The sequence below is a fragment of the Helianthus annuus genome, chromosome 11 (genome assembly GCF_002127325.2).
Source record: "Helianthus annuus cultivar XRQ/B chromosome 11, HanXRQr2.0-SUNRISE, whole genome shotgun sequence".
NCBI lineage: Eukaryota > Viridiplantae > Streptophyta > Magnoliopsida > Asterales > Asteraceae > Helianthus > Helianthus annuus.
This window is the reverse complement of record NC_035443.2, coordinates 23,355,811-23,370,398: the sequence shown is the minus strand read 5'-3', so window position 1 is coordinate 23,370,398 and position 14,588 is coordinate 23,355,811. Positions and strand designations below refer to the sequence as shown.

At 37.0% G+C, this 14,588-nt stretch overlaps 2 protein-coding genes across 2 annotated transcripts; both read left to right on the top strand.

The window, feature by feature from the left end:
* The first annotated feature begins 257 nt into the window (after window positions 1-257).
* Window positions 258-1,010, top strand: LOC110931693. The gene has a single exon (XM_022175077.1). The coding sequence runs from the start codon at window positions 258-260 to the stop codon at window positions 1,008-1,010; it is 753 nt and encodes a 250-aa protein (XP_022030769.1).
* Window positions 1,011-9,317: 8,307 nt separating this feature from the next.
* Window positions 9,318-9,863, top strand: LOC110931690. Its single transcript, XM_022175075.1, has one exon. The coding sequence runs from the start codon at window positions 9,318-9,320 to the stop codon at window positions 9,861-9,863; it is 546 nt and encodes a 181-aa protein (XP_022030767.1).
* Window positions 9,864-14,588: the final 4,725 nt, after the last annotated feature.

Genomic DNA, 14,588 nt, shown 5'->3' with positions numbered 1-14,588 from the left:
ACTATAACTTGTTGCAATTTAGAACCGATATGAATCAAGGATACTGAATGTGAATATAAATATAGGTATTTTATACTAATGTACAGATATGTATAAAGTTGTGATTTTAAGTTGTTTGACATAACTTTAATAAAATAAATAAATAAACTAACTCCATAAGCTACTTGGAGCTAGAAGTGAAAAAATGTTAACCAAGGGTACTTAATCCAACAAAAAAGAAAGGTAAAGGACAAAAGTTAAAATTTTGAGCAAACCACATGGAGTTACCGAGGTTTTCAGGCCTTGTGCAACAGGCGTGTCATAACTTTGTTTTTAATGGTCCAGCAGATATGGCTCTCTCAGTTAAGATGAGATGGTTAAAAAATAATGTTAAAGCTTGGCTCAAAGTTGAAAAAGAAAAATCTAATGGGGAATATTTAGTCAAGAAAAATCGGATCCAACAGTTGGAAAGGTTAGCGGAGTCGAGGTCGTTGGAGGTTGGGGAGTTGAACGAAAGGGCAGAATGTATTAGTTTCATCATGGATTCGGATCGCAGAAATCAACTGGATGCCAAGCAAAAATCCGGATCTAGGTGGGCCCTCGAAGGTGATGAAAATTCTGCTTTTTACCATAATGTCATCAATGCCAATATTAGTAACAATCGTATTAATGGCTTAATGGTTAATGGTGTATGGAGTTCGGATTCGGTGGTTGTGAAAGAAGCATTCTTTGAAATTTTTGCTAATCAGTTTGTGGAACCGATGGCTACTCGGCCTACCATCTCGTGTCAAAATATGGTATCACTGTCTACGGCTGAAGCTAATTCTCTTGTTGTGCCTTTTTCTCTTACGGAAATAAAGGAAGCTATATGGAGGTGTGTTGATGACCGGGCTCCGGGCCCGGATGGCTTTAATTTCAAATTTATTAAAAACAACTGGGATCTTTTTCAAGGCGATTTTCTCAAGATTTTTAGGAATTTCACTCAAATGGGTCTATCAGTAGATGTTGCTCGTCTTCGTTCATTGCCTTGATTCCTAAAATTAATGACCCAATTTCTCCATCCAATTTCCGCCCTATTAGTTTAATTGGAGTGGTTAACAAAGCTATTTCTAAAGTCCTGGTGAATCGGCTTAAAAAGTGGTTGGTAATCTTGTGTCGGAGAAACAGTCTGCCTTCCTGGCCGGGAGAAATATTTCTGATGGCCCCCTTATTCTTAATGAAGCTATCGCTTGGATGAAGAAAGCCAAAAAATCGGGTATGGTTTTTAAGATTGACATTAATAAAGCTTATGATTCCCTCAATTGGAATTATCTAGATTCGTTTATGGCTCAAATGAACTTTCCGGTGCTATGGAGGGGCTGGATTATGGCAACTCTTGTCTCATCTAGCGCTTCGGTACTTGTGAATGGATCTCTTACTATGGAATTTGAGTGTACACAAGGGTTGCGTCAAGGCGATCCTTTGTCTCCCTTTTTGTTTGTTATTGCCATAGAGGCGCTTTCCGATATTATGAAAAAGGCCGTGTCGGAAGGTATTTTCAAAGGCTTACGGTGTACATCCAATGGTCCTGTTCTCTCCCACCTTATCAACGCGGATGACGTTGTGTTTCTTGGAGAATGGTCGGGAGAAAACGCCCTTAATCTGTGAAGGATTCTGAGATGTTTTCATTTAGTCTCAGGTTTGAAAGTTAATCTTTCTAAATGTTCCGTGTATGGGGTAGGGGTGAATGATGTAGAGGCTCATCTTATGGCAAATGTTCTAGGTTGTAAGAAGGGCTCTTTTCCCTTTAAGAACCTAGGCTTGGTGGTAGGTGCAAACATGAATCTTATTCGTAATTGGAAGCCGGTTATTGATGTATTTAAAAATCGGTTGTCGCTTTGGAAAGCAAAAAATCTTTCATATGGGGGTAGAATTACCTTGTTGAAGTCGGTTTTGAATTCATTGCCAACCTATTTTTTTTCTTTATATAAAGTACCGGCTAAAGTCTTAGAGATCTTGGAGAGGTTGAGGAGGGTTTTCTTTTGGGGTGGTTCGGATGAAAACTCTCATATGAGTTGGATGGCCTGGGAAAAGGTAATTGCTCCAATGGAGTACGGTGGATTAGGATTTGGATCACTTCGAGACGCTAATTTAGCTATGCTATCAAAATGGTGGTGGAGATTCAAAACGGACAAGGACGGTCTATGGAGAAGAGTGGTATGGGCGATTCACCACAACAATAGATCATAGGCTCCGATTCCAGCAAAGATGTCAATGCCGGGTCAATGGAAGCAGATTATCGGAATCCGTGAACATCTCAGTCAGGTTGGTGTTAATCTTCTTAATGCAATTTGGTGTAGGGTGGGATGTGGTTCGAAGGCAGCCTTCTGGCTTGACTTCTGGATCAGTGAGCAGCCTTTATGTGTTGGTTTCCCGCTATTATTTGCTCTTGAGACAGATAAGACTTGCTGCGTCTCTGATCGGGTTTCATGGGGTGAGAATTCGGTGAACTTATCATGGAGGTGGAGCCGTCCTGTAACATCGGCTAGTGAACAACAGGAGCTGTTAGAGTTGTCGCTTCTTCTTTGTGAGTTTAATGGCGGTAATGGTCCAGATGCATGGGTCTGGAAGTATGATAAATCAGAGGTATACTCGGTGGCCAGCATTAAAAATATTTCAGCTACGGTATCAAGATCGGTCCAGGAATACTTGTTCTATTGGAATAAATTAGTTCCGAAAAAAGTGGGGATTGTTTCTTGGCGTGCTTTATCGGAAAGGCTACCTACCCGGGTTGCACTGGCTGCAAGAAACGTCTATATCGCAGATAACGACTGTTTGTTTTGCGGAGAATACGAAGAAACTTGCGAACATCTGTTCGTGTCGTGCCAATTTACCCAAACGATCTGGCTTATTATTTCTCAGTGGTGCAGATCCCCTCCCACATTCGCATTCAGCTTAAAGGATATCTTGGATGCTCATGTCTTCGTAAATGGATCCAAGATGAAAAAAATGGTTCTTAATGCTATCTCTCAGGTAGTTATTTGGTGTGTTTGGAGGATGCGGAATGAAATCTTATTCGGCCAGGCAACTCCCAATATTACTAAGGTTGTTGAAGAGTCTAAATCGATGGCTTATCATTGGATCAAGAATCGTTCGGGATCATCTCTTTGGTCATGGAATGATTGGCGGAGTTTTAATTTAATTATGTAATGTAGTTGGTTTGGAGGTCTTTTCGTGTTTGGAGTTATGATATGTAAATTTGGTGTCTAACATCTTGCTAGTTGATTAATAATAATTTTGTTGGCCGTTCTAAAAAAAATTTAAGTTAACAGAATACAAGAAGCTTGTAAATACATGTAAATGATACTTTAAATGTAATAAGCAATGACCATAACAATTATTTAACCCTGTATTTCATTATCATCCCTCTCCTACAAATCCAATTATGACTACCTATTTAATATAAAGTGGATAACATGACAAGAAATAGTAAAATAAGAGCCATGGGTGTATCAAATGACAAAGCTACCCCTATCCCCATGTGAGGAAAGCACCCCACACCCTCTTTCCAATGTCTCAAAATCAACTCACATGGAGGGCATATTGTCTTTTTAATTTTATTAATAATTTCTACCCTCGGAATGTTTTTCCTTTTCGGGGTGTACTCATGTTGCTTCCAATAATTTATTTATTAATTAATTAGAGTATTTAGGAGACAATGACAATGATTAGTGAAAAGTTAGACACCAGATCCAATTTTTCTTCTTTTTGAAATAATAATTTTAGATTATTTGAAAAAAACGATGCTTTATTTTTAGTAATTCTCCGATACAACTTTATTTATTTGCTCATTAACAATTAAAAAATACATATATTTTTTACCTTACTCATCTATACTATATAATAATATTTTAAGATATAGTTAATGTGACTAGTGAAAATAAGAATTTGAATATAAACAACTAGAAACGAAATTTCTCTCTCTGTTAGAAACGAAAGGTCGCCGGACATTCAAACAGTCGGACGGTTGCCGGTGGCTCGACGAGGGTGATTCGGCCGGTTTAGCGTGCGTGGTAGTGGTGATTGCTTACTGTTTTGCATATCCTTCCTACCGTTCATCCTAAACTGTCTCTTTCTCTTCTCCATTCGCCTCCCGGAACCTGGATCCAGCGTCTTGCGACTGTTTCTTTCTCGGTCATTCCCGGACTTACTGTTTTCTCTGGAATTTTATTTGCTTAGTAGGTCTGATATTGATCGCGTCTATCTTTATAGCTCAGCTAGATCGATTCGAATCCTATTAACCTTATAAGTTCTGGTTTTTACGGTAGTTTTTGCGATGGCTGCTCCGTACAGGGAGAGAGAGGAGGGTGAAATAGAGGAGAGGAATGATGATTACTTGAATGGAGAAAACAACAACGATGAAGTCTCAAAGGACAAAGCTATCACGTTCTACGTCTCAAATATCCACCCTCACATCTCGGACGGTGAGTTGTGGACGGAATGCAAAAACTATGGTCACATAGTGGATTCATACATTGCAAGGAAGTTGGATAAAAGGGGTAATAGGTTTGGTTTCCTCAGATTTGTTAATGTGAGGGATGCGGACAAAATGGTAAAGGCGTTGAATCAGATGATGTTCTATGGGTGGAAGATAAGAGCGAATGTGGCCAGGTTTGTAAAAGTCATTAAAAAGGGGAAAGTTCAGAATAAATCATGGGTTAGAAAGCCAGTCAGTCAAGTTAATGTTGGGGATTCAAGTACTGGGGTTACAAAAAACAACTACGTGAAACAAGGCCTATCATGGGCAGATGTGGCTATGGGCAAAAAGGTCGAAAAGGAGGTAGAGACAGACTTAGCGTTTGCAAACGAATCTAAGCTATACATTAATTGGAAAGATAGAGCGGTAGTCGGGGAGCTGCTGAACGGGGAATCACTAAGAAAGGTTGGCATCATGAAGTTACAGATGGGATTAAGTGATGCACAGGTAAGACACGTCGGGGGCCTAAAAATAATAATAATCTTTGGCTCATCAAATAAGATGGAGGAAAGCTTGAAAAATGAGAAGGAGGTTTGGAAACAATGGTTTGGAAGCTGGGACAGATGGAATGGGGACTCCATTCCATTTGAAAGGATTGCATGGCTTAGGATTAGAGGTGTCCCACTCTAACTTTGGATAAAAGAAGTATTCGACTGCATAGGCGAAAGGTTTGGCAGAATCATAAAGCACTCGGAGGCCGATGACAGAGATCTAAGTTTTAATGAAGATATTGTGGGTGTAATAGTGAAACATGGGGCCATGATCAACGAGAAGATTTTGATTAAATGGAAACACCAGGTATATGAAGTTTGGGTGACTGAGACAAATCATTTATGGTTGCCGGAGTTCATTACGGAGCTGAACATGGGTCCAGAAACAAAACCAGAGCAGACAAATCCGGTGCCGGAAAATATGGAAACGGAAGACATACCGGTGACTCCGAGGTCAGAAGAGGAAGAGTCAAAACAGATGGGTGGTAGTGGCGTAAATCCCAATAATGATAGTCATGGGGAACATTTGGAAAAAGAAAATCCAGCTAACAGAGAAGACCACGAGGTGCATGCGGTTTCGGGTTCCGAGGAGGATGTAATAAATGTTCTAGAAAACACGTGTGTTGTAGGTGCACAGTTACCACTGGATAACCATAATCACCATGGACCGAAAACAATTATTGATCATGGGCCTGAGATGTTTGAAAAAATTAATGATGTTGGGCCTGCTCAGTCAGCCCAAAAGAAAAGGAAAAGACCAAGCATTGCTGACGTTAGATCCTCCTGTTTGAAACCCACATCAGTAATTGGTAAAGAAAGGATCCCTGACCTAAACATAGAGCTCTTAGATGAATCAAGATTAAAAACAAAAAAGAAGAGGCCGAGATGCAAGGTTGGAAAAAACAACAAGAGGAGAAACAAAGGCAAGATAAGGATTACTGAAGAAGATTTAACTTTCGGAAACCAAGAGGGGGATGGCTTGGATGATGAGTACAACTTGGAATGGGAAGAAGATACAAACCAGGGTACACAACAAGAGGACGTAGAGGGTGACGAAAAACAAGGCATAACAAACAACATCTCAGCAAACGAACAAAAGATTATAGAAGAATCTGAGGCAACGATTGATTTAGGGGAAAAGATCGGAGTCGACCTAACCAAGCATGACCAGCTCATAAAGACCACTGTCTCTGAAGAAATGGCGGACGTGGTGAGCCAATGAATTTTGGGACCATTAATTTGAAAGGGGCAGGAGGGGCTGGAAAGGCAGCTCGAGTCAGAGGTTTGTTAACAAAATTTAATTTATCTTTTATCGCCATCCAAGAGACACAGTTCAGGGACTTACCCCTAAGTAAAATTAGGAGGTTCTGGGATAATCCAAGTTTTAAATATGCTAAGGTAGATGCAGAAGGCAGATCGGGGGGTTTACTATCATTATGGAATCCATTGGTATTTAAGAAAGAATTGGAGGTTAAAAGTCAGAATTTTATCATAGTAAAGGGAAAAATAACAGGTATGGCAAATGCTTTGGTAATTGTGAATGTGTATGGCTCTACAATAAAGGCTAACAGAAGAAGAATGTGGGAAGATCTGTTGGAGGCAAAGAATGGAATAACAGGAGATTGGATAATACTTGGCGACTTCAACGAGGTCAGATTCCCTGAAGACAGGTTTAATTCTCAGTTCGATATGAATGGAGCCATCTGTTTTAATAATTTCATAAGCAGAGGGGGGTTCCAAGAGTACAATATGGCAGGGAGAAGATTTACATTTATGTCTGGTGATGGAAAAAACTTAAGCAAGATTGATTGAGTTCTGGTGTGTGAAAACTTCATGAACAAATGGCCCAACGCAACGTTACTGGCCCTGGATAGGGATATTTCGGACCACAGCCCTTTAATTTTGACCACGGTGAACAATAGTTTTGGTCCATCTCCTTTTAGACTATTCAATAGCTGGTTCTCCATGTCAGGCTTTGATGAGGCAGTGAGGAGAGGTTTTTCAATAACTTGTGAGACAAATTTCAAAGATGAAGAAATAGCTGAAAAATTTAAGGCAATCAAGGAGGAACTAAAATCATGGCGAAAATTAAAAAAAGGAGGAAGATGAGAAAGCCCTGTTGGAAGCACAAGAGAAGGTAAAAGCCCTTGACGTGGCGGCAGAGAGTAGAAGCTTAACGGCTAAAGAACTAAAAACCTGGCAAGAAAGTAAACTCAGAATAAAAGACTGGCATGAAGCGGTGACCCTAGATCTACAACAAAAGGCAAAGCTTAGATGGGAGGAGTTGGGCGACGAAAACACAAGATTTTTCCACTCCATAGTAAATAATCACATTGCAAGAAATAGGATTGCGGGGTTATGGATTGAAGGTGATTGGGTCTCGGATCCGATTCAGATAAAAGCCCATTTTGTGACAGCGATGAAAGGTAAATTTAGCGAACCGGTCAGCTCAAGACCCAGGATTGGGCCTGGCGATTTCAAACAACTTAGTTCAGCACAGGCGAGTGGGCTGATTCAACCATTTTCAATGGAAGAGATCAAAATAGCGGTTTGGGATTGTGGGGTAAATAAATCACCTGGCCCTGACGGGATAACATTCAAGTTGATTAAAGCTTATTGGGAGGAGATGAAAGGATTGCTAATGCAAATAATGAATCAATTTTTCATACACGGCTCTATCCACCATTCATGCAGTGCCTCATTCATTGCCCTCATACCAAAGGTACTTAATCCCATGACCTTATCTGATTTCAGACCTATATCACTAATAGGCATGGTGAACAAATTGATTTCTAAAGTCTTAGCCAACCGGCTAAAAGGGGTTATCAAAAGTGTGGTTTCAAATGCCCAGTCAGCCTTTGTATCGGGAAGTATCATTGTAGACGGTCCATTAATCATTAACGAAGTGGTGGGGTGGGCAAAAAGAACAGGCAGACGGATGTTCGTGTTCAAGGCAGATATTGAAAAGGCGTACGATACGATTAATTGGAAATTTCTAATCTCAATTTTAACTCGAATGGGTTTCCCACCTAAATGGAGGAACTGGATAATGGGTATATTATACATAGGTAGAGGCTCGGTTTTGGTGAATGGCTCACCTACGGGAGAATTTCATTACAAAAGAGGCCTAAGGCAAGGCGACCCGTTATCACCGTTTCTGTTCATCATTGCAATGGAGGCCTTACATGTATTAATGACTAGAGCTAAAGACTGCAACGTGTTTTCGGGTATAAAATTACCGGGCGACGGCCCACATTTAACCCATATGCTATATGCGGATGACTCAATCTTTGTGGGGGAATGGGAAGAAAGCAATGTAAGATGTCTCAACAGAATCCTTCGAATCTTTTATCTCTTATCCGGCTTAAAAGTTAATCAACGCAAAAGCCAGCTATATGGGGTGGGAACTGAAGAGGCAGCAGTGGAAGGTATGGCTTCTATTTTTAATTGTAAAGCTGGGAAGTTTCCATTTGTTTATCTTGGGTTGAAGGTAGGAGCAAATATGAACAAAATAGTGAATTGGAGAGAAGTTATTGATATGTTTAATAAAAATTGTCAAATTGGAAGGCTAAGAACATGTCATTTGCTGGAAGAGTAGTATTAGTAAAATCAGTACTCGGGAGCCTGCCTAATTATTATTTATCATTATATAAGTGTCCTATTGGAGTTCTGAAGGTACTGGAAGGAATCCGTAGAAAGTTTCTCTGGGGAGGGAACAACACGAATAATAAGATAAGATGGGTGAAATGGGAAAAGGTTGTAGCAACAAAGCATTTTGGCGGACTCGGCATTGGAAGCATTAGAGACATGAATCTGGCATTATTGGCCAAGTGGTGGTGGAGACTGAAATTAGAACCAGAAAACCTTTGGGTAAAAGTAATCAAGTCGATTCACACCAGTCAAAGAAGGGTGGAACCGATTCCAATTAAAAAATCACTGCTCGGAGTTTGGAAAAATATCGGCGAGATAGGAAAGGAATTCATGAAGAGCAACATAGACGTTACTACATGCTTGAGGAGCAAAGTGGGGATGGGGAATAATACTATGTTCTGGGTCGACATCTGGCTGGGCCATAGTCCACTGAAACAACAATTTCCTAATTTATATCAGCTTACAACCAGAAAAAGGCTTTGGTGAATCAATGCTATTGGGCGAACAATGGAGGGATAATATGGGATTGGCCATGGGAAAGGATCCCAAGTTTGGAAATGGAACTGAATGAATTACAAAGTTTAAATGGCCTATTACAACAACAGACTATATCAACAAGTAGCGATGTTTGGTATTGGTATAATTATGAAAACCAGGAGATTAGCACAAGAACAGTGAGAATGGCGTTGAGTAGACAACTCGACCTAAATGCTCCCGCTAGTGACTTCGAGTGGAATCGGTGGGCGACAAATAAAAGCTTGATGTTCGTATGGAGAGCAATGGAGGAGAGAATACCGACGACTACGGCCCTGAAAAATAGAGGTTTAAACATCCCAGACGTAACATGTGGGATATGTGGGGCTGCAGAAGAGACGGCAACGCACATACTCATACAATGCAATTTTGCTAAAAGAACTTGGGAAGCAGTGGCTGATTGGCTGCATATTCCACTGTTAAACACGGAGGGTGACATCAAAGATCTACTAGTGGAGTTGAAAGAGTTACAAAGATGCAAGAACGAGAAAAGAGCAATACACGCGGTCGCGATCCAAACGATGTGGATACTATGGAAGAACAGGAACGGGAAGATCTTCTCAAATAAACAAGATGATGTTCAAAGAATAATGATGGAGATTAAAGAAGCTTCGTACCAAGGTGTGAAAACGAGATCAAAGTTCAGATTGGTATCAAGGCAAGAGTGGTGGGATTTTAATTTATCAATGTAATCGTTTTAGATTTCTGTATGTTTCTCCTCTTTTTCTTCTTTTTCTTGTTGTTCACATCCAGCTTCTGGCTGGGTTTTTGTATTTGGGTTTGTGGAAATAAAAAGTTGTCTTGGCTATTCAAAAAAAAAAAAAAATCTATACTATATAATAAAAGAAATCATGTAAGGGACAGGCGCTCTTAATTATTTTTCTAAATATTTATTATGGAAATCAATTATTGATAATATTAAATTTAAAATTTGAAATTTGTAGAAGAAATTTTAATGATAAAGATAAAGATAACTGTTAATAATATATTAATTATTATAATCATATATTAATTATTAAAATCTAAAAAAATATATTAGCGTTTTAAATATTTATAAAGATAAATATTTTATTTAATTGGTAGTTTTAATTGTTTTTACATTTTGATGATAAAGATAAGGATAAATAATAATCACATATTAAAATTAAAATATTTATTTTAATCATTGGTTATTGTTTTTTTATTGAAATTCAATGTAAAAACTTGAATACACATTAACACATACTCAAGTTTGGTCTGCCTGTGGCATGTAATGTAGAATTCTACATACTCAAGTTTGGTCTGCCCGTGGCATGTAATGTAGAATTCTTATGATTAAATATCCCATATTAATTGGTGTAACTCTTTCTTGGCCCAAAAAATTAAAATGTGAACCAAAAATTAAACTAAACCTCACTAAACCAAGGTAGAATATGTGGCCACGTTTAATTTAAATATCCCACATTTCAACATCAGGTAATACGTAAGTTTCTAACTTAATAATAAATAAACAAATAAAGTAAAATGTTATAAACCATGTAATACACAACTCTTTAACCTAATAAAAAATAAAGTGAGATGTTACAATAAGTAAATAGTACCTCAAAGTTCATTTTGTTAGAAAACACATCTTGATGACTAAATGTGTTAACGGATTACATTATTCGTGTAAGACATGTGTTTATTCAAATCGTGTCGTACACGAGTTTTTAAAAGATGTAATTATTTTATTACTTAGTATATAAAATTATATTTATTCAACCCGTGTAATACACGGGGTTCTAACCTACTTTCTATATATTGCCTTTTGTTAATGCAACTTTTTTTGTTTCTTTTAAAGATAAATATTTGTTTTGTCGAAATGACTATGACGTCGATTTTGATCTGTGCGATTTTTCAGTCCTATCGGTTTATATTACGGAATATCTATATTTTATATACCTTTTTTTTATTCATACACTAGTCTTTAGCCCCCGCATTGCAGGGAGATGATCTAAAACCGTGCTACCAGCCGAGTGGCAACCGAACGGCGATCAAAATGATATGAAAATACGAATGTCTAACATAAAGCGGCTTACATGACGTGAAACGTAGATAAAATCGAATTTATACCGACACGTATTAAAAATTCTAGTACCAAAAAAACTTGAGGGATCAAATGTGACCACTAAATACCGTGCTAAGAAGCGACCGAACAACGATCATATCCGCAAAAAAAGCCTAAAACAAAAACTAATAAAAAAAAAAACTAAACTCAATCAACTACCGGGAAATGAAAAACATTAAAGTTCAACAAAAGAAAAAGAAAAAAAATACATAAACACAAAGGACAAACCCACAAAAGACAAAATATGCATTATTTCTTAATACCGATACATATTAAAAAGTAAAGGGGTAAAAAAACTCGAGGGATCAAATGTGACCACTAAACAACGTGCTAAATAACAACCAAACAACGACCATATACTGGAAAAAGTCCAAAACAAAAACTAAGAAAAATCTAAACTCATTTAACTATGGGGAAAATTATAAGAACCGAAGTTTTATAATAAAAATAAATAATATTAAAGTTCACCAAAGAAAAAAATAGAAAAAAAAACATTAGCATAAAGGACAACCCACAAAAAAATAGATATTATTTCTCAAATGTTAGAAAATTTCCTTATATGGGGTAACTTTGTAGAATAGTAACCAAATATAAATAAATGATTAATATATATAGATAATAGATAATATTATAGATAATAAATAATTGATATTATGTTGATTTACCATTCATATATTTTATCATAATCACAGTGTTTTATACTATTTATAGTTTAAAATATCATTAATTTTTAAGAATTCATGTGTTGATCTACGTTGCCATAATGGACGAATCTTAAATAATTAAGAAGGAATGGATGCTATGTTTATTGGATAATTAAGTAAATAATAATAATAATAATAATAATAATAATAATAATAATAATAATAATAATAATAATAAGGATAATGATAATAAAATTATTTTTAAATAAATTAAAAGTAAAATTATGAGGCTGAAGGAGAGAACGTTATATGGCATTATTTGAAGTCTTTTATTATAAGTTAGATAAATTCAATATACCATAGCTACAGAGTGTCATACTTTTGTGCGTATGAAAAAAAATGTATGCAAATTATCGTTTTTAGTAAAAGCGATATTTTTTATTTCAAAAGATAAAATACTTTATTTTTTATGTTGTATAAAATCGTTAAAAATAACTACTGTTTGAAATAAATTATATCTACATGTTTTCATTCAGTCATTCTATGGGATATATTTATAAATAGATTAATAGTTACGTACTTTTATAAAATTACCAAATATTATATGCTGTATTTTAGTTTTTTTTTTTAAGTGTGAATTATTCGTGAATGTCGGGAGGTCTAGCATACGTTGTCTTAACCGGGTCCTCGTTAGAGAGCTCCCTCGCACAATAGATCTCCAATTTAAACTCCTCAATGAGAAATACTTATCACTCAGACTCAACCTTGAGATCTAAAGGGTAAAACTCACCCAAGCCCATCATAAGTTAATAGTGCAGGCGAAGGATCTTAATGACATATGAATTAAATAAGTAGTATATTATTGCTTTAATAAATACAATCTTCAGTTCAATGATTGTACCCATGCAGTTACAGTTGTACGGTGAGTCTATTTGAAATAATAAACACTTGGCATGAATGATAATCATGGTGATTAACTTTATCACAACCAAACTTATTTAATTGAGTTCATAAATGATAGATCAACTAGTTGACTAGAATCTTGATTGTCCCCAATGGGCTTCATGGGCTTGAAAAGAAGGGTGATTTAGAGCTCTAATAGCGAATGAGTTCTAAAAATCAATAGGTTTGGAATGACGCACCTCATGGCTTTGTAATTTGAAGGTTATTTGGTGCAATATTTTATAAGGTACGAAAACTCACAAAACAATTTATGCTTCGGGTGAAATAAAAATCTGTGCCCAATTAGAGGAAATGAATTAAAAAAATTAGACCTTCATGGTGAAGCCAAGCCTTGAACTTGAGACTTTTACATTATCTTGAGATGTTTTTTTCACTCCATCACCAACAATTTTATGTACAATAAATGAATGCGTATATTAAATACATAATTGACTATATATATAAAGGTACGGGATCAGGAGAAAACGCCCTAAAGTGTGAGAACGGTGATAACGCATCCTGATGGAACACATGTTGCGGATGTAATCAGTGTCTGAAGGTTTTTTTTTGTCTTTTCAATATTCTTTTTTTTTTCCCCGAGTTCGTGCGTCACATGGTGCTTCAGTTTTGGCGTCTAAGATAATTTTGGCGTTAACTAGCTTCATTAATTACTTGGCGTTTTACTGTTTTTTGATTTGTCTCGTTGAATTAGTTCTTTTTGTGTCACATAGTTAAATTTTTTTTTTTGCGTTATGACGTTTTCCAGGTCACTTTTTTGGCGTTCGTGGCGTTTGTTAATAATTGATTACCATTAATTAATATTTTATAAGATTACAATAATACGAAACTAAAATAAACTAATAGTCTTCTGTGGATAGGATTACATCAGAGTTGTACCCATTGCTTTGTTCCTCACTTTCTTCAGATTCATCATCATCAAGTTTTAGATTGGCGTATAACGCCATCATTTCGTCTCTCCTTTGCCGCAACCTATACTTAAATATCATTGCAACCCTGGACTTTGCACCGTTCGAAGGTGCTAAATCACAGAGTTGTTCAAGCAGATGTAGCCTCTCTGTCTTCAACATTTCCTCCATCGGCAATGAATATTTCGCCCTGTGTTGATAAGTCACTTCAACCATTCCTGCTTCTTCATGCACCACCCAACTGCTAACTGTTGGTAGAGGAGTATCGTCAATATCATCATCATCATCTTCTGTCTGAAATTTTCTCTCCAATCTTCTTATTACTGTTCGAGTACTTTCACAATCGTTGGCTCTTGGAACCCCAAGGGCTAGACTATCCCTCTGAACCCCTTCAGACATGCCAAGTATGGTTTTGATTGTCCTTACCTTCACCCTTCTCCTATCAGAGAACTTTAGGATGAATCGTCTCTCCGACCTTTCAAACCTCTGTGCAATAACCTTAGCCATTTTTTTTAAGTTTTTGGCGTTTTGGACAATATGTGGCGTTTTAAAAATGTTTGGCGTGTTGAGTTGTTTTCTCATGGTCTACTTTTATAATGACTTTTTTTTCCCGCGCAGTGACAGGTAATTATGGCGTTTTGAAAAAGATAAATAAATTCAATTCCCCAAGTATTTGGCTTTCAATATAATAAATGGTAAAAGTATTTGACTCTATCGGCAGACTGTTTGGGAAGGTTGTTCATGCTTCAATGATGTCTAATGAAGTTAAGGACCTCACTTACGATCTGGTCGGTGTTCTTGTTGGGGATGGGGAAAAAA